At 37.5% G+C, this 21,409-nt stretch overlaps 1 protein-coding gene across 8 annotated transcripts in view; it reads left to right on the forward strand.

The window, feature by feature from the left end:
• The window catches only part of LOC106871768 (uncharacterized), a 1,221,261-nt gene that overhangs the window by 246,840 nt on the left and 953,012 nt on the right, over nt 1-21,409 (forward strand). For all 8 annotated transcript variants that reach the window (XR_016244689.1, XR_016244690.1, XM_089364843.1 and 5 more), the window contains exon 15: nt 17,719-17,882. Coding sequence is in view for 6 of the 8 variants with exons in the window: in XM_089364843.1 (XP_089220969.1) it covers nt 17,719-17,882 (164 nt within the window). In the remaining 2 variants the exon portion in view is untranslated. The remainder of the gene's footprint in view (nt 1-17,718; nt 17,883-21,409) is intronic.

Raw genomic sequence — 21,409 nt, forward strand, 5'->3', positions numbered from 1 at the left:
CGAACGTGTGACTGTTGGTTACCGTTTTACAGTTGTTTCTTTTTTCGTTTTCGTGTTTTTTGTGATTGTGAATGTGTTTGTAAAAGTGGGTTTTCTTGTGATGAATGTATTGATGTTAGTGTTGATTTGTTTTTTAATCAGTATTGTGACGGATTTTGTTGTTTACAGTCATGTCTTAGGACCTTCAATTTGGGCTGTCTTTGTTTGGTTCAGATGCGGTTTTTCTCTTATCTGCAACAAAGGCTTTTTGGTGCAATGTCAATGAAGTCTTTGCTTTTGTGAAGACTTAGCAGGACGAAGGAGGTAGATGTGAGATAATAGTTTTGTTCACACCTTGAGGAATTGGTATTAACAGCGGACATATTCGTGCTTTTTCTACTACGGGGCAAAAGGCTTTGAGTTGGTTGGCATTCTCACACATAGAACACTTCGTTTAATTCACTTCTACATAAACTGGCATCTGTCCGCATTGTCCTGCTCAGAAAAATCATGAATACGATTTATTTCCTATGAAGAAACTAATATCTGGAATTCCATAAGATTTCCAGTCCTATTGAGTTGTAAGGTGGACTTCCCCACCATCATCTCCCCATGTTCCTCCTAAATCGGCACGTTTTTTACTCAAATTCGAGTCAACCATTTACGAGAATCATCACAAAAGCCTGGGACGCGCAAGTTATAGTAGCCATTTTTCTGGCTTCTTACTCAGGGCTACATACAACAGCTACCGTCCCATACTGCATACTTTTACATATGTGTAATACTGGGGGGGGGGGCACACTTCTTGCAGGCGTTTTTCGGTCTCTGCCGGAGTAGGACATTTAAGTTTCCTCTTCTTGCGAAGAACACATTTGCAGACAATTCTTTGTCGTTCGGTAGGTTTTTTCCCATCCTCACTGGTTACGAAATGTCACTTTGGTATTGCTGAGCTTTATTTTTCAAATCTTTAACCGAATGGACGGTCTACTAGCTTACTGCTCTCGAAAAAGATAAAGCGTTATTGTGGTTCCTTATGTTATTGCCGTTGCTGCTGTTGTTGTTGTTGGTGGTGGTGTTGCTATTGTTGTTGTTGCTACTGTTGTTTTTTACACAGTTACCATTGGCAAATGTATTGCTCCTTTCGCCATTACTGTTGTCTTCAATCTTGTTCATGGTGCTGATGTTGTTGTTGTTGATAGAGTTACTATTATTGTTGTTTCTGCCGCTTGTGCCGCTGCTGCTGCTGCTCACATTGTCGGCAGTGTTGTTGTCGCCGTCGTCGTCGTTATTGTTGTTCTCACTGTCGCTGCTGCTGCTAGTATTGTTGCACTTGTTACTGCCATCATAGCAAGAAGAGGAAATATTATTTCTCTTTGGCGATAAATCAGTTTTTACTTCAGGTGCGGCTTCGTTTGGTGTTACAACTTTGTCAACAGAACGCTGATCTCTTTCGATTGACAATTTAAAAAAGAAACGGAAAGTACATGAATTCTTGACTTCACAAAAAGGAAAAACAATTATTACTGAGTTAACCCATCCCCCAATGGTACTGGTGGTGGTGGGAATTACAGAAAAATGTTAGCACCGCGATCCAAACAATGCACGCAAAAGAATTATTTAAAAAAATGAATGAACGGACTGCAACCAGCCCAAACGCTTCATTAAATACGTACAAATCACCGAACCCTCAACTTTGTACCTCTTCACAGTATGGCGGCAATAAAAAATAATAATTAGAATAATAATAATGTTTCAAATTTTACCATAAAGACTGCAACTTTGGGGCGGGGACTAGTCGATTACATCAACCCCAGTGTTTCACAGGCACTTACTTTATCAAACACGGAAGGATGAAAATAAAGTTGAACTAGTCGGAATTTGAACTCAGAACGTAGCGACGGGCGAAAAAAAAAAAAAAATAATAATAATAATAATAATAATAATAATAATAATAATAATAATAATAATAATAACAACAATAACAACAACAACAACAACAACAACAACAACAACAACAATAATAATAATAATAATAATAATAATAATAATAATAGTAATAATAATAATAGTAATAGTAATAATAATAATAATAATAATAATAATAATAATAATAATTCGGACAGACAAAAGATCTTCCCCAGTAAATTTTCAAACCTTAGTATCTATAAAGTTCAGTGAAAACATTTTACCTTCCTTTTCTTTCCTTCTCTTTCTCCATGAATATTCGAAAATGTAAACATCCTTTTTGTTACAAAAAACATCACAGTCTTCTCTGAACGGACATACAAACGAACAGCTCAAAAAAATTTAGAAACTTTAATATCTCCAATTTCGTGTGAACATTTTATCTTTCCTTTGTCCCTGACTAAGAGAATATGTAAACATGCCTTTTATTGTAACAACACAATTAAATGCACGATAAAAAAATTAGGGAGGTAAGTACCTGCCAATATATACTTACTGCACAACTACAACAACTACACAAACTGTAAACCACAGCAAAACCTTTAAAAAGAAAAGAAAAATTCTAAAAGAAATGCAGAAATTCAAAAATTCAACAAAGTGAACATCTCTTCCTCCTACTATTCTCAAAGACTGGAATATCTACAATTTCCTGTGAATATTTTAAATCTCCCTCGAAATAAAATAAGTTAGGAAACTTACATACCTACAGCTTTCGAACACACAAACGATCAGCTTTAAAACAAACACTTTAATATCTATAAAATCTGTCAATGCCTATCGTCTCCTTTCTTCCTGAGTATTCGAAAACGTAAGCATTTTATTCATTGCAAAAGTACTACTGTATTCCCCAACTGGACAGACAAACAAAAATCTCAAGAAAACTAAAAAAAATTTAATATGTAATCGCTACCTCATATGAGTGACAATGCAAAAACAAAATATTGTGAATAACGGTGATAATGAAATTGGAGCCAATGATGGTAACAGAGTTACCCTTGGTAGGCTCAGAGATTCTGGTCCGGCTCCAGCCTGTTGATATCCAGAAAGGGACCACCACACACTGCGTAGATGGAGCAAAGAAATTAATCAATACTGTCGTCATGGAGTGTTACTACCTGAGCAACCTGGAAGATAAAAATGGTGCTCAAATTAGGGGTTACCGACAACGTATGTATGGTCATTGGAGAGAAAAGGGATTGTTTCAACTCACGGAACAGAGACAATGTGATCAAGCTAGAGCAATAAGAAAAATTCGTTGCTTCACTGAAGTAGAGCTCGAAGCTATTAAAAGACGTGTATTGGAAAATAGCTGCAGAGATAACGATGAAAATACAGTTCTTACTAATAAGAGTAATCTCATAGCACAGGAAAGGAGCAGTGGTAGCTTACTTCATGAGAGACATACAGATGATCTAAAAGAAGACAACAAAACTAATGGTGAAATGACAGAAGAACATAAGGCAATCTACGACAGAATAAAGGCAAGACAACAGGAGAACAACAGCGACATTAAAAAGGTTGATCGATGGAAATTGAACCAAGAAACGAAAAATGTCAATGAAATTCTGAAATACTTCAGAACAAACGTCATAGAAACAAATAATTTGATCAAGGCAGCAAGTATCGTTGTAGCAGAAAACGTGAGTGTTGATGTCAAGAAAAAGAAATATATTGGGAGTAACAGAAGAAAAGATCTATGGTGGCAAAGAAGAATACAGGCAGGGTTAGATATGCTCTCAAAGGACATTTCTGTGTTACACTGAAAAGAGAAGGGGAGCTTAAAAGCAAACAAAAATACAGGACACTGAAAAGGAAGTATAATATTGAAAGAAAGGACCTGAAAGTGGTAATGGAGGAACTGAAATAGCACCTCATTGCAACGAAAGCAAAGATGGTAAGCTATGACCAAAGAATAAAGGGTTACTACCAGAATAGATTATTCAGAGTAGGTCAGGAGAGATTTTATAAAGAAATAAATGGAGAGTGTACAGATGAAAAGTTGATACCAGATAACAATGAAAGCCAACGGTTTTGGAGTGACATCTAGAGCAAAGACAAGGAGAACAAGAAGGATGTTGAATGGTTGCAAGAACTGAAACAAACAGTAGTCTGTCCAAAACAGACAGAATTAGTAATTTCAGTTAGGGAAGTGAAGGAAATCAGCAAAAGAATGAGCAGCTGGAAGGCCCCAGGACCAGAGAGAGTTTAAGGCTACTGGACCAAAAAAAAATGGTGAATGTCATACACGAATAGATGCACAACTGAACACCTTGTTAAATGCCGACCAAGTAACACCAGAGTGGTTGACATTGGATAGGACAATGCTGTGCATGAAAAACGTCGAAAAAGACAATACGGTAGACAATTACAGGTCGATATCCTGCTTGTCACTTATGTGGAAATTATTGACTGGAATAGTTGCAAAGTCAATGTACAGATATCTGGAAAAAAAATGGAGTCCTGCCACATGAGCAGAAGGTTTGCAAGCGTAACTGCAGAGGTAGCAAGGATCAACTGATACACAAAACTGTACTTACAGACTGCAAGAGGAGTAAAAGTAACTTAGCCATATCATGGATCGACTATCGTAAGGCGTACGATATGAACCCACATTCTTGTATTATGGAATGTATGGACCTATTTGGTATTACATTGAATATTGAGCGATTGCTTGGAAAAAAGTATGGCGAAGTGGAGGACGGAACTGACAGCATATGGAAGAAGTTTAGGGACAATAGAAATCAGGAGGGGCATCTTCAAGGGGAACTGCCTGTCCCCACTGATATTTGTACTGTGCTTGATACCACTAAAACTGATTCTGAGGAAAGCAAAAGCTGGGTATGTATTCAAAAGCCACCAACGAAAAGTCAACCGTTTGTTATTCATGGCTGACTTAAAACTTTATGGTAAATATGAAGCCCAAGTCCGTTCCCTCGTTGATACGGTGTATAACTTCAGTGATGACATTTTAATGGAGTTCGGACTGAGAAAGTGTGGTGTGTTAGTCTTGAAGAGAGAAAAAAATAAAATGTATGGACCGGCTAACGATACCGTCGGTGGAGGTTATGAAGCAGATAGAAGAGACGGGCTATAAGTATTTGGGGATTTTGGAAAGGGATAAATTGATGGAGAAAGAATTGACAGAAAAATTTAAGGTGGAGTAATTGTGCTTACTGACACTGATACTTGAGTCGAAATTAAACGGACGGAATAAGATTGAAGCTATCAACACCTGGGCGGTTTCACTCCTTAGATATGGCGCATGGACAGTAGACGGACTAAACAGCTTAGACAGAAAGACAAAGAAGTTCCTAAATAAATATGGGACACTCCACCCAAAATGTGACACAGACAGACTGTATGTACAATGAAAAAGAGGTAGAAGAGGACTTATTGGATGCGAACACAGCATTAGAGAAGAAGAAACTGCATGGCATGGGATTTAAAAAATGCTACAGAACGGCTATTATTAGAAGGTCAGGTTTGTGTAGGATGAAAGATTGCAAAGATAAAGCAATGTACAAGCAATTAAAAACGAATGGAACTGAAAATAGGTGGGTAAAGAAAAGAATGCATGGTCAATTTCATAAGGATATTGTAGATAAGACGGACAGGGAAAAAGGATGGTTGTAGATGACTAAAAGTGATTTAAAAACGGAAGTGGAGGCTCTAATTTTTTGCTGCCTAAGAGCAAGCATTAAGAACAAAGTACATAAAATACAGAATAGACAACACATCAGAAAGTGATAAGTGCAGAATTTGTGGGCAAAATGGTGAAACCGTATGGCATATTACCAGCCAATGTACGCAACTAGCCCAGAAGGAATATAAGAGATGGCACGACAATATAGCCAGGCTTGTCCATTGGACACAATGCAACAAGTATGGACTTGACAGAGCTAAAAATTGGTACGACCACAAACCCGAAGGCATCATCGAAAATAAAAATGCAAGGATCTTATGGGATTTTATGATTCAGTGCAACCATGAGATAGAGAATAGGATGCCAGACATAGTCTTAATTGAGAAAGAAAACAAACTATACTGGATCATAGATATAGCATGCCCAGCTGACAACAAGGTATGCGATAAGGAAGAAAGCAAAGTCGAGAGATATGACAGGTTAGCTTGGGAAGTTAAGCAGTTGTGGTCGATGAAAAAAGTAGCAGTAATTGTCGGAGCCCTGGGAACGGTGAGCAAAAATCTTGAGAAGTAGGTGGAACAAATAGGGGCTGCAATAAGGCTGGAGCACTTGCAGAAAACAGCACTACTTGGAGCCGCTCAAATACTACGGAAGGTGCTCGAAAATTAAGAGGTGTTACCTTAATTCACTGGTAGTGAACAGCTGACACCGTAGTACATCTCTAGCGTTAGAAGCAGTGAAAAGGCAATAATAATAATAATAATAATAATAATAATAATAATAATAATAATAATAATAATAATAATAATAATAATAATGAGAAGAAGAAGAAGAAGAAGAAGAAGAAGAAGAAGAAGAATGCATGTAATGCAGCCAGGATTATACTGAGCATGCTCTATTAAATAGCTTCCACCCCTCCGTAGTTGATCCTTCTTTCTTTTTTCTCTTTGCTTACCTTGTCACGCTTTCTGTGGTTGTTTATCGTAAATCCGGTATGATGTGATGCATATATATTCATATAGTCTTTAATAAATATTTCCCTATCTAATAGGAAATCGGCTGAAGTAATTTCGATGCAGTGGGAGACACGAGGAATCTTTTATCTGTGAATGACAGGATGATGAATGAATTTGAGCGCCCTTCACTTATAAAATACCCCAAGCACCTGTGCAAAACAAAGCCCCTGACTAACAGAACTAACAGAAGAAAGTAAAAAGAATGACTGACGCCTTCAAATAGCCAGTGGTCCTGGTAGGCTGTACTCGTTAGCTTGGCGAGTAATCAGTCAAGGAGAGGGACCTCTCTGATTTCAACACCAGGAGAGCAAGGCGTCTTCCACCTTGGCAGACAATCTTGCTATAAATAATGTCTCGATTAAACTACCGGTTGGTGGTAACATGAGAATACACATCGGTTTTGAGTGAAAATGCCAAGCAAAATAGCTCACGATAACGGTGTGAGGGGACTAGAACCAGTGGTGAATTTGAGAAAACCAGCAAGTGTTCCATTGTGCAACAGTGTGTCCCCTGCCGTAATCCAACCACTGCTAGCCATGCTGGGGCACAAAAGTGGAGTAAACAAGTAAACAAGAAACTTTACTACCAGATAATTCCAGTGGATGCAAATGACATGCCTATCAGAGCTTACAGAGAACGAATGCACAGAGAATGTAAGGCAATGGCTTTGTTTGAAATTTCTGAACAGAGATTATGTGACCAAACAGGAACAATACAAAAAATGAATGGATGGTTAACAGGATTGGAGCAAGAAGTTATTAAAGAAAGATAACTGATGATGCTGGGCATACAAAAAACGAAAGTGATATGGCGTAAGAGATGGACAATTGTTCGCAAGAATATATAACTACCGTGAATCATGAAAGAATCTAGATCAGTTACTATTTAAACAATGAAGACTAATTAATAATAAACGGTATTTTAGATCTATTAAATACAGAAGGGATAGAATTTAGGAGCGACTTTAAGAAGGCTAGCCAATGGAGACCAAATCAAAAACAATTAAAATCAATGATATATTAAGAAACATTGTAACAAAGAACATCACACAAACATAATTTCATCAGCGCTGCATGTAGGATTATGACGGAAAGGGTGGGATTGAGACATGGTGAAAACAGAACATTGACACGGATAGATGAGGAATTAAACCACCTTGAAAACTTTCGGAAGATATAAACTCCCTGAACATGTTAGTGTCAATACTTGCTAGGAAAAGAAAGGGAGAATTGAAGAATGATCGCAGATGTGAAAATGTATGGAAGAAGTATGGTGTAAGTATAAAAGGTCTGACTGTTGTAATTGAAGAACTGAAGCAGCACATAGTTGGAAAAAAAGCAAAGCTAACTAGGTTTGAACCATGGAGTAGGCAGTACAGGGAAAACCAGGCAGAACCGACCCAAAAGAATTTTATCAAGAGATTTATGATGATACAGAATGTGAGAGATTAGTTCCTAGTGCTGATGAAAGTCGACAGTTCTGGGGCAAGATATGAAGTAAGCAAGAACAACATAAATACTGAAGCTGCACGGCGCAGCAGTTCCTCGAAGCAAAGAGATTCTTATCTCCAGCAAGAGTGTATCCACTATCAGAAATATGATAAAAAAGATAAGCAATTGGAAAGCAACAGGACCTGATGGTGTACAAGGATTTTGGATAAAAAGATTATTAGGTGCTTTAAATTGATCTCAGAGCAATTTAATGCATTGATCAATGGAGCAGAAGAAAAGTGCTATTGAATCAATAAATTCAAGAGCAGTACCCTTAATCAGATATGATGTAGGAATTATAGACTGGAACAAAAACGATATAAAAAAAAATTTGACAGAAGAACTAAGATGTTGTTGACAATGAATAGAACATACCATCTGAAAGCTGATATCAATCGGCTGTATATGAGGAGAGACCCGGATGAAAGAGGTTTAACAGCAGTAGAAGAATGTATACAAATGGAAAGAGAAAGCATAGTAGAGTACTTACAGAGCAGCACAGAAAAACTACTGAAGACAGTTAGAAACAAGTGATCAAAATCGTAATACGAGAAAAGGACAAGAATGAAATACAAAAAAAAAAAAAACACATCAGACAAATCGAAGAGAAACCTCTACATGGCCAATTTTGGAGAGCCCCTGAAGACGTATGAGAAGCAAAATCCTGGGCTTGGTTAAAAACGGGGCAATTAAAAAAAGAAACAGAGCTTAATTGTAACAGCTGTGAAAACCCCACAAAAACCCCTCTGACATATTGGGAAGTACTCTTTCCACTTCATCTATTTTTGATTTAGAGGTACATGCTGAGAGTAGGCCAGTTCACTCGGACCATTCATGCTACATTCTCTCACCTTTTAAAATATTTTTTAGGAGTCAGCACTTCTCTCTCTACTCTTCCTGTTTTTTTTTCAAGTGAAACTTGGAAACGTTGATGGTTTGACTGAACAGGAATGTGTCTGTTTTTAACCCTTTCAATCTGATCCACCACATTACTTGTTTTGTTAAGGCCATCAGAAAAAGAAACACTGCCTGCCCTTCCTGGTCGAATGAAGGCGGTGAGCCGATTTCACGATGCTCACAGCTCATAGCAGGGTCTGTTCTACACTTGGCAGTGTTCGACATAACACCGCAAGTCAGCAATGTCAGAACAGTTCGTCAGAACAAGTTAAACAGTTCGTCGTTCTGCACGCACCTCGTGTAAGCCCTGCTGACGGCACTTCCATGCTTGCAAAGCTAATCCTGGAACAAGCAATTCTCCCCGGTAACAATGCTAGGCCAGGGATTTCTGGACGTTATCCATGTGCCTCAACCCCAAAGTCCTTCGGATCATACCAGCCAACTATTTTTCATCGGTGCTCAGAGTCTCACCAAGAACGTCGATGCGCTTGCCCGCCACTAACCCTCTATAGAAAGCCTGAGTGGAAATTCCCCCGATCACATTTCCCGACGGACAGAGGACTGTGAACTCCTGACGACGCTCTAGGTGCTAGGTATCCTGCCACGGTCTACGCTTGGTGCAGGATTACAGACCAAGAGAAAGCTGTGAGAAATCGCATCTGACAAACGGCGACCACACCTGCTCACCGTCTAAGAAACACTGCAGATGTTGCAGTCTCAGTGCATGATTGCACATCAGCAGCTACGATATGCCCTGCCCTCTATTCAGTAGTTGTTGACATCAAATGGAGCGCCTGAGAAGTGAAACGCGTCCCTTCTAGAGAAGCGGAAAAGCACGCGCTCCAATTTGGTTAAACTTGAACTGGGGATAGGCACGATGGTCAGGCGATAATATACGACGGAAGCGATGCATGCATTCACCCCCTCTGCCCACCCTTTCAGGGATAGCTTTCTTCCTCCAATGTCTGTGTGAGATTTGTAACCTTGTTCGTCATCTCGTCTCAGTTCCTCTTCCCCTGGAGATCTTGACTAACCATGTCCCTTCGTCCAGCGACCCACGACGTTATTAGACGGCATGGATATGCTTCTTCTGGTGACGAGCTACAGGCCCATTGACCTTTTTTGGTTAAGTTTTACTCCTGTTGCCGTCTCGTATGCTTTTAGAGACGTGCCTACCAGGTTTATGCCCTTGCTGACCGACATTATCACGGGGGACATCGTTTGCGTAAGCTGACATGGCTCTCCCACATCCTAGTCTGCACGGTGTTCCTCTCAACGTTTCTAATTCTAGCACTAACGGCTCAGGTGCAAGTACATACGGAAGAGACGAGATTGGACACCCTCCACGGACGGAACTCATAGATAATCATTCACTTGAACTACCGAGCATCTTTCGTTGTACATTGCAGCAATCCAGCCGGCCACAGTGAAAAGTATTGGTTCTCGACCCTATCGAAAGCTTTAGATTGATCCAAATTGATCAGAGTTTACCCATGCCAAGTTCCTTACCAATACTGTCTATGATGTGTCACATGATGTAGAGGTCATCGTGGATAAATCTGCTTGAGATTGCGCATCACCACTCGGTTCTTCGACGACAAACGCCAAACTATTTACTAACAACTTAGCCAAAATTTCGAGGCTTGCGTTCAGTAGCGTCCTGGGTTTAAATTTTTCTATTTGATAACCTTATTTCAGTCCTTTCTTAGAAGTGCCACTATTCCTCGACTCACAAAATTGAGAATTTTCCCGTTCTGCTGCCAGTTGCGGTAGATATTTGCCGCAAAATAAAGGCCACCAGACTAGTCTGGCATATAGCAGTAAATCTCATAGAGCAGACCATCCAATGTAGGTGATTTGCCCACCTACCGTGCAACACGATATCGCACTTCATATTTCTCCTGCTGTTATCAAGCTTTTGCAACTCTCCGTATACTTTCTGAGTGTTATGTTATGCCATCATCGAGGTAGACACTGAAGTCTATCTTGCTTTCCGCAATACCATTCATTCCAAACAGTTGAGCGAAGTGCTGCTGAAATGACGCACACATCTCAGGCTGGAGTACCATGATTCAATTTTGGTCCACCGAAGACCGAATTGTGACTTTGTTGCCACGTTGCATCTCTGTCACTCGGGTTCATCGAGCGGCTTTCGTTCTCTCTTGTCTTAGAGCACGCACATTAGCCCTGACAATGCAGCCTTCATGTTTAATGTTAAAGAATTTGTCCATGACCAATCCCGTGGCCAGCACGTCGGTTGCAATGCCTTTCCTAAGCGTCTCTTCCGAGTTCTAATGTTTCTTCTATTTTATTGCTTTCTATCACTCATAGATTGCTAAACTTAACTAATTCTACTCTAATTGCACTGTTCAGGACAAACCATCATTTGTTGTTGACGATTTTCCTCGTCAACGTCCTGTTAACTAATTTTCTTATCCGGTCTTTGTAACCCTGGCACGCCGGGAGTAATGCATTCAGCTTCCAATAACTGGGTCCCTACCTATCTGGGTCGACTATACAAATCACAATTTTGTGGTCTGTGTAGCCGACCAGTTTGAAAGTGGACAACTTATACTTTGTCTGTCGAGATACGACCTGGATGATCCGGTGCGATTCGTCCATGTACACATAGGCACATTCGATAAATCCAGTTGATACCTATCAGACAGTTGGAAATGTCTGAGCAGGTTTGCGAAGCTTTTACCACCCCTCTTCTATTCACTAACCCCACACAGTCCAAACATGGCTCTAAGACAGTGTTCCACTCGCCTACTAAAACTAAAGGTCGAGACATTCCAAGGAAAACCTCCAGATGTCTGAAAAAATGCTGCTGCCTGCTTCTGATGAAGCATAAATAGCCACTAATGTGAAGGTGTCCCCGTCACTACTGCTCTCATCCAGGACTACCACCTGACGTTCTTGATCCGGGAATGTAGTCCGCATCAAATCGCCGTTCCATCTTCCATTCTCGGTTGGCATGGAGATAAGTATATCTCGTTCCCACCGAAAATGGACATGAAAGCTTGTCGGTCGAAGCGTCTGTATTTGCAGAATCGTGATTTTCTCTTCTACGTCGAGGAGAATTGCAGCCACTAACCAGTAAATGTTTATCGCTGCTGGGATGTTGAGTATTCTAACTCTGGATACTCTTTGTCCAAGGTAGATGGGGATGAGAATGAGTTAGCCACTCGTTAGGTTAGCTGCCGGTGTTTCTCCTTTCCCTAACCACTGTTTTCGGTCCTTGACATTTTTAATGAGAACCCATTTCTCGTCACCAGTCACTATTTGATAAAAAAAAGTTTGTTCGTGAGACAGAACAGCGAAGAAGAGCACACATTCATGCTCTGGGCGAGATTAGACTCGGAAAGTTTGTGTGAAATTCACTGATCCAGTTTGCTGTCTTTTCCGATGGCACGCAGGTATCGATGAACGCATGAATGACCAAATCAAGCTTATCTGTCAGTTCCTCAACAGTTACGATGAGATTTTGTTCCACCAGAGTTTGCAGGACGTCATTGTTGAGTTCTACAGATTTTTCAGGACAAGGCTCGTCTTCTAGGCTCTAGGTTCCGGCTCGGAATTTCTGGAACCACCGTTGACTCTGGCTTACGCTTATTGTCCGATCCCCATACACTACATTAATATTCTTCACACTTTTCATTGCACTGTTGCCTTTATTGAATTGATAAAGCAAAATATGCTGAATATGCGCCTTTGTCACTTCCATTATAACTTTGAAAAAATAGCTGTTAAAATCGAACTGCACTCTTCAAAACTTGCACTAAGAACAAGTACAAGGTAAAATTACTACCTGCTTTTATAGCATGTTGATGCAGGTAGTTTATCCCGTCCCCGTACGACTTTTAGTTCATGCAATTGAAAAAACTGCGTTACATATGTGATGATCGATTAGAATACTCTAAAGGAAAAAAGAAAACCACAAAAATCATTGCCCATACTTCAGAATCATGGAGCTAATCTTGATTATGCTCTGAAAATAAGTAATAACAGTAAGACAATATATGGGGAGGATGAAAACAGCAGTAGCGGTACCACTGCGACAGTTGCTGCTATGGATAATAAACAATTAGAAACACTGCTGCAGGAAGAGTACTAAATAAATTGGTTTAAGATTATGGTTAGTAAAATGCAGAAAGGCAACCTTAAACTGAGTAAAATCATTTAAAAACGCTATGATCTAAGTATGATCTGAACGTTATGTTATTGCAAGGCGGATCATTATTCTTGCACGTGTTCAGTCCGCTTATGGACGAAGGATTCCGTATTTTCTCTCTACCAACCACAATTTAATGATTTCTTCATTCATTTTGAGTGTTGAAGAATTTAGCAAAATCTTCATTCCAATTTACGCAACGTCTTTCCCTCCTTCTTATCTCTGAACATGTTGAATGCTCTGTCAATTTTCTTTCCATTTATTATTCTTTCTTCTAAAAGCACATATCCTGCGAAAGACCCTTTCAGAGTTTTTATTTTACAGATAATATCCATTAATCCTGTTGTAATTCTTGTTTGTTCACTTATCCATGTTGTCAACCTTCAGCATTCTCCTTTCCATGGGTCTTTGTGTTGATATTTCCAATGTTCTTGTGGAAAGGCCAGGTTTCTGATGCATACGTGGTAGCACACACTAGTTGAAGATAATTTTTTTTAGACACATAGACAAGTTACTACTCACAATGTGATTTAATTTACCAAAGAATGCTCATCCCAATTCTTCAATATTTTTAAAATTATTTTTTATATTTTAAGCAGATTATTTGTCCAACGTAAGTTTATTGGTTTATATGTTTTACTATTTCATCATCTATTACTACATTTCAGCTGTGATTAGATGGTTGGAGATTATCTTCGTTTCACTAGTATTAATTCTGAGTCTACAATTTTTTGCTTTCTTCTGAGGATTTCTGAGCTTTTCTGTTGATATTTTAATGTTCCTGGAAAACAAGTACAATATTATCAGTGAATTTGAATTGATTTAGCATGCATCCATTCATATTCCATTATCTGACCAATACAAGTTCTAAACAACCTTTTCTAATACAGATGTGAATAATTTGGGTGATATAGTGTCTCTTTGACTCCTTTACCAGTCTTGACATCAATCACTTCATTGTTTATATTGGATTGGCAACTAAGTTACCGTCGTTCTTTAAAATTTAAATTGTTTGAAAGGTTTAATAAAAAAATAACATCTAATTAATCAATAATGTATTCACCCTTGTTATTTGCAGCTTCTTCCCTACTTTTAACAAGATTTTCAATATCTCGTTGGTAGAAATTACCCGATTTCGACTCGAAAAATTGATCCAACAAAGCTCCCAATTCGTAATGGATAATCCCTTCCCAGTCTCACCATACGCGCAACATCGTTTTATGCGGATGAAGATCTTGTTTCACGAGCAGTGTCGCTTGTTTACCGGGGCTAAGCCATTCCTTACGCTGCTTCATATTGATATACACGCATCATTTTTCGTCGCCAGTAACGATTCGGTAAAGATATTGTTGCTTGAGTCCATGAGTTGAGTGGTGACGCGCAAGCAAGCCAGCGGAGATTGTGGCTCGTTGATTTTTGTTGTTGTCACTTAAAGCATGCGGAACCCATGCTCCATACTTCTGAAACTTTCCCATCGAGTGAAGATGCTTCTCTATAGCAGTTTGGGAGCATTCCGTTTTCTCTGCCAGTTCCCTTGTCGTTTGACAAGAATTTTCGTGCAAAAGTTGGTTTAATCGCTCTTCATCGAACTCAACTGGACGGCCAGAACGAGGTGCGTCTTTCAGGTCAAAATTTCTATTTTTGAACTTGGCATACCAATCACGAGCGGTTCTTTCAGCTATAGCACCCTCTCCATGCACAGCATAAATGTCATGAGCAGCTTTTGCGACCTTAGAACTTTGATTAAAAAAAAAAGAAATTGTCGAAAATGCTCGTTTTTCTTCACGTGACATTCCATTTTAATGATCTGAAAATAAACAAAAATTAACTAAAATTAAATAGAACATAAACAAAACAAAATAGATTGCAAAATGATTCAAAAATAGAATTCTCGGAAAAAAAATAAATACCAAAATTTAAAAACGCAATAAATTCCAAAATTGAAAAAAAAAACGGTGGGAACTTATTTGCCAACCCGATAGTTGCTGTAGTTCTGCAGCTGGTGTACACATTCTCTAATTACTTTGTGTTGTCTCTTTCGATTCGCTTTTCCTCTATTGTTCTTAGCATATCATCAATTTCCACGGAATGAATAGCTTTTCCCGAATCTACAAATGTTAAGCATAATGATATGTTCTAAGTTTGGCATTTTCCTTCAGTTGGTTTATAGCCTGTATGTAGTCTATTCTGCGATACTTTTTCCTGAAGCCTGCCTGTTCTGCTGTAGTGTTCTCATCCAGACTCCTCTCAATTCTCTCTAGTATGATTTCATACTATCAAGCGACACAAATATAAGTCTGGAAGTGAAGACTAACAACAAAGTGAACAACTAACCTGACCATAGACTTGTCAAATGCAAAATACAAATAAACACAACAAATAAAAGGAAGAAGAAAGCAAGGAAGTGACAGAGAACTAGCTTTGAAAACTTCATACCAAGAGTTTCAGAATTCCAGTTATCTTTGAACAATAGATTTGGTATGTTTTGAGACCAGATAGACAGTAGCAATACCAAGGAGATAAGGAATATTATTACTGAGACAATAAAAGATGCAACTAAGGAAACTACTTCTAAGAGGGAAAAGGCAAAGAAACAAGCATTATCAAGTGACATATTCAAGCTCATGAAAATCCGAAGAGCAATGAAACAAGACTCATTTACACAACACATCGAATATACTGAATTATATAAAAAAAAACAATTATGAATGAAACAGAGAAAATAAAAGAAAGTCAAATATGGAGATGATCAAAGTAATAATTGAAAGCAATAAAAGAAACACAAAACAAAAAAGATGACTATTAGATGCAACACAGTCATTAGTCTAAATAACAAAGATGGAAAACAACTTACAGAAGATGTACAAATATTCGAAAGAGTAAAAGAATTCTATGGAAACATAATATCGATCAAACAAGAAGTTGACTGAACAGTAAATTCGAAGGAAAGAGGTATTCCAGACATATTGGTGGCAGAAATTAGAAATGATCTGCATAATCAGTTATTATTTACCTGAGTTCCTGTTGATGCATCCAGGTAATCCAGGTGATATATGTCGGGTTGTTGACACCTGTCAGACAGTTGGAAATATATCTGTTCCAAATCCAAATCATGGGGAATGACATTCAGCATCTCAAATCTCCACAGTAATGGCTTCTGCGCCAAAATATACAGAAAAAGACAAAAGGGAAGATTCTTGACTGACCAAGCACACAGTATATTAAACTATTTACTTTGACGACTGAACCGTACAACAACCAAGTAACGATAATCAAGCCCAGTCAATTTCATCATTATCCCAAAATAATATGGTTTTGAGTTTAAGGGTTTCACTTTGCAATTATGCATTTTCAAGTTCATTCCCACTTTGCAGCAACTATCTTTGATTATAACAATGCGGCAAACAGACTTGTGAATGAGATTTGATAGACTACATCCATCACTCAGTTTAATATCACCATCTGATCCTTGGATGCCTGTAGTGGTATCTCCTCTATAGCAAGAATTTAGGTCAAATTCCAGTCCTATTTTCCTCCCACCTGTCTTAGAAGTCCTGTGAAATATATGTTATTCTGTTCGTTTTCTGACCGAAATAAAAATTCTGATCTATACCTAAACCTTTCTATGATGTATGAGGCAGAAGATGTTAAGGATAGATCCCCCAAGAACTGCACAGGTTTGAGTATTGCTGATACACTATCTGTATCTTGCACCAATCTCTCTCTGTGAATATCTAAAGTTATTGAGTATATCCTCCTTATCTGAGTCCTTCCTGCTCTGGGCCACCACTCCTCACTAACATAGGTGGGTGTACTGGCACAGCTTAAATGAACAAACCTATGTTCAAAATCATTCCAGCAATGACCATCCCATCTTATAAAGGGTTTGTCAGACTATTTGATTCAATGTATTCTCTCCTTTTTAAAGACAGTAGGGGAAGAGGGGGGAGATATAATTGCTATTTTCTGAAGGTCTAGTGACCATGTAAAGGTTACTCGAGATATTGTGAAATGGAAAGAGTGACAGTCATGTACTATTTCAGAGCATTACTAGACTTGAGCCAATAAGTGAAACCAAGTCACACTTCCATCTAAGACTTTACTTTTGCTCTCTAACAAAACACATTTCAAGTTAGCAATATGGAATAAAAAATGCAGGGTGCTGATGATTATAACTGAAAAGAACTGAACGATGTATGTTGTATTTAGTTTTTGGTTCTTTCCGTTATGAGTTCAAATTCTACTTGGGTTGTATTTTTGATTTATATGTCTTGTCAAGGATTGATTGAAAATCTAATAATTGAGTTTCATTTAGTTCATCATAACCTTGTTTCTATAATGAGAAAAGTATCAATATTTAAATCACCTCCAGTTAATGAACGATGCATATTTCATCACGTTTGCATGAACAAAAAAAAATTCAACCATTTTGTGTGAAGTCGGAATGTGAAGGAATATAACTAAATACCATGGGGTATTTTGTCCAAACACCTACTGTAGTTTTAGAATAAGAAATCAATATTTGAATATAATTATTGATCTTTTGTCTTGCAGATACATGGATCATAACTGAAGGCTTACATACTGGAGTTGCGAAATATATTGGGGAAGTTATACATGGTAAAGAAAGTAAAGCGGTTGCCACGAATGGAGTGACAACGCTTGGTATTGCACCATGGAACTGTGTGCGGAAGAAAAAACCCCTAGTGAATAAGGAGGTAAATTTCTGTTTCAGATATTTTTTAAACTTCTTATCTAATCCTTTCTCTATAATAACATAAGTATTGATTTATAACATTTTATTGTTGGTGTTTGAAAGTTCAATATTAATTATAAGTGGTAACATTTAATTATTAGATTACATCAAGACATCATGAAAAAGATCCCTATAATTTTCAATTATGATAGAATGCTAATTTTGTAATAAGGGAAGTAATATATTCAAGGGCTTTTGACTTTCGTATGTGTATTTGTTTTCTATTTTACTTGAAACGAAAAAGTGTATATATCGAGTGAATAAGATATTTGACTACCTGACCATAGAGAATGAGTTCTGCTTCATTGTTTATGGGAGAAAATACAATATTCTACATTGCCTCAGTCTTTTTTCCTTTGACAATATTTCATCGCTTCTCAAATATTATCAACCATCTTGGTTTCTTGTTTGACGTTTTGATCCAGTTTCTGGTTCTGGTTAGAGTTTGTGTGCAATGGATATAACTCAACAATTGATTCTATATTAAACTTCTTTCTTCCTTTGTATAGTGCAACTATTTGATAGAGATTAAGGTTTGATGTGGTTATATAGTAGAGATCTCTTGCCAAATATAACAGGAGCCCGGTTCTGTGAGTCTTTCGTACTTTGATGACTCTGATATCCAGCTGAATTATTTATGTGAATCGAAGTAGTGGTTAAAGACAACACATGAGTTATAGATTTTTACTCAGTTTCCACCACCAGTTCTTTCAAAAATTCTGCCAATATCCTGGATACTTCACTTTTTCCCTTTCCCTAAGATAATAATGAAAATACAAACCGAGACTATCACAACACAGAGAGAAAAATACACTGAGGTTCGTGAGAAATTTGGATTAAATCACCTTATAGCAAATCACTAGTGTAAGATCCGCAGAAGGTCAATATAAATTACCAACCATATCCATGGATATTCCCTGGTTATTTTAAAACAAGAGATTGCTGGGGGTTTAAATAAATTTACGTTATGTTTCTTTTTTGAAAGAATTATTTCTGGGATTGGTGTAAAGGGAATACTGAACCTATAATCTTTGAAAACTATATTGTTTCCTATAGAACTGTCACCTCTTCATCTTAAGAGTTACTTTTTTGCATTTTTGTCCTTACGTCCTTACTTCGCAGGAAAACAAGCCTTACAAAATTGTTCATGAGAAAACACTGGTTTAACGTTCTTCACTTTTGCCTAGTATCCATGTCATAAAACTATTTCAAAGTTGTTGAAAGGATTAAAGATTTAAATAATGAAATCAAAGATATTCTATAGTATCATTATACTATGATACAACTACACTGGGATCAGTGTTACAAATCTTAATACATTTTCTATTTTAGAGAATAGTGCATATGACTAGAATTGAAATCGCAGTTCCAGTGAACAAAGTACTGTAGCTGTCACGCTGCAGTATGGATTCAAAATTTCTGCATATATGTATATATATATATATATATATATATATATATATATATATATATATATATATATATATATATATATATACAAGGGCGTTTAAATTACGCACAAATGAAAACAACACTCGCAGCTCATTTTAACAGATATTTTACCAAAATTACATTAAAATATCTCGAAATACTAAAGAGTAAATTTATTATATAAATGAACGACTCACTGGCTTCAACCACGGCCACGAGACGACGTCAGAATCCCCTGCAATTCTTCTGAGCAGTCTTCTTGTTTAAGTTGGTGCATACTGCTATAATCCTGGCTTTCGGTTCATTTTTGGTGTTACAAGGACTTTCATTGGTCTCTTATTCAACTGTGCCCACACATAACAATATCACCAAATATTGAAGAAAACTATACAGCAGTTTTGTTCAAGTGAAAGAGCTCTATGAAATGAATTTTATGATAAAAACCATGAGTTTTAAATGATCTATGTAAAAGAGATGATTTATAATTTTACCAAAAATGTTATAGCTATATTGAAAACCATCGAGCAATACCGAAAGAAATATTAAGGCTAGACAAAAGAGGTGATAGAAAGTGACCGTGGAAAATGTCAAATGAAATTATTACATTCCCAGCATCGAAAGTTTCATTGTCACTATTCAAAATCAGGTAAGAAGTTTCGCTGAGTAGGTGCTATTGTAGGAATTTCCAAACATTTTTCAATCCAGCTATGTGGTAGACTGTCAAAAGCTTTGTTATAGTCAAACGAGGCTGTTGATAAGTTCTTGTGATTTTTTTGGCAATCTTCCAAAATCATCTTATTGATGGGTAGCTGATCTTTACAATTATAAGACCCACGTTTACATCCTTTTTGCCCATTAGAGAAGACGCCATATTCTATTTAGAAGTTATAAGTGTATTCAGTGAAGACAGATGTTTGTGTTTTATACATTGTTGTGATGCACGTTATGAGTCAAATGTGTTTTGCTTTATTTGTTTCTTCATTTTTCGGAAGCGAAAATGTAACATCATTATGTAGTCAAGAGGCTCGTTAAAGTTTTCTCAGCAGTTCATGACTGTCTAGGAAAGCGTTCAACCAGAAGTTATGAATTTTATCTTTTCCTGGGGATTTCCATTTACTTTATTTCCTCAGAGCAGACTTTAAATCCTCTTCATTGAAACCCACATACTTTTGCTCTTCTAAGGGGTCTGTAGATATTCTATCAATCCAAGGGGCCTTTTTATTGCGCAGATTGCCTTTTGCCCAAATTTTATTCAAGAATTCCTGCACTTCTTTTGATGGGACAAACTTTTCTGTAACTGATGTTTTATCTATTTTCCTGTAAAAACTGTTTCCCTTCAAGAACCTAGCACCTTTTTCATACCGTGCTATGCCAGCGGCTTTAGCAGATACCTTTTGCTTGACAGTTTCTATAATGGTATAGTGATCTAGTATGGATTTTATATTATACTTTTTCTTTAATTTTCGGATTTTTGTTAGTTTGATATTCTTGACAGATTTGAAGTTTTTAAAACATCCTGTATCAGACCTAAGTGACTGAATTTGCTGTTGGATACGCTCTTGCCAAATAGGCTCTTGTGGGAATGTTGTCGTTTTCTAATCTTTTCACCACATAGAATCATTGAGATTTTCGCGGATGCATAGTACCGGTGATTGAGATCTGTAATATCAACATCATTAGCTAAAATTATATCTTTAAATCGCAAGGTTGATTTTACCAATTACTTTCAGGATTTGGTTAGAGTCGCAAATTTTTGAGATAATGTCACGTTCATTCATACTAGTTTCAGCCATTCAATCATGATTTGAATTTTTAGATCATCTAGTTCAGTTGGGTCAATCTCTGTGTGATTTTCTTCATCTATTTGATTGTCATCTTCCTTTGTATTTAAGGCTGATTCAGGAAGTATTTCACTTTGCTTATCAGTTATATTGACTCTATTTATCATTATTTCATTTTCATGAGACCTCGGTTGGTCTGAAATTATTTCCTCAGTAGTATCTTCCTTAGCTGAAACTGCGTTCCTTTTACCCTGATTGTTTAATCTGGTCAATCTAT

The sequence above is a fragment of the Octopus bimaculoides genome, chromosome 16 (assembly GCF_046866305.1).
Source record: "Octopus bimaculoides isolate indiv1 chromosome 16, ASM4686630v1, whole genome shotgun sequence".
NCBI classification, from domain to species: domain Eukaryota; kingdom Metazoa; phylum Mollusca; class Cephalopoda; order Octopoda; family Octopodidae; genus Octopus; species Octopus bimaculoides.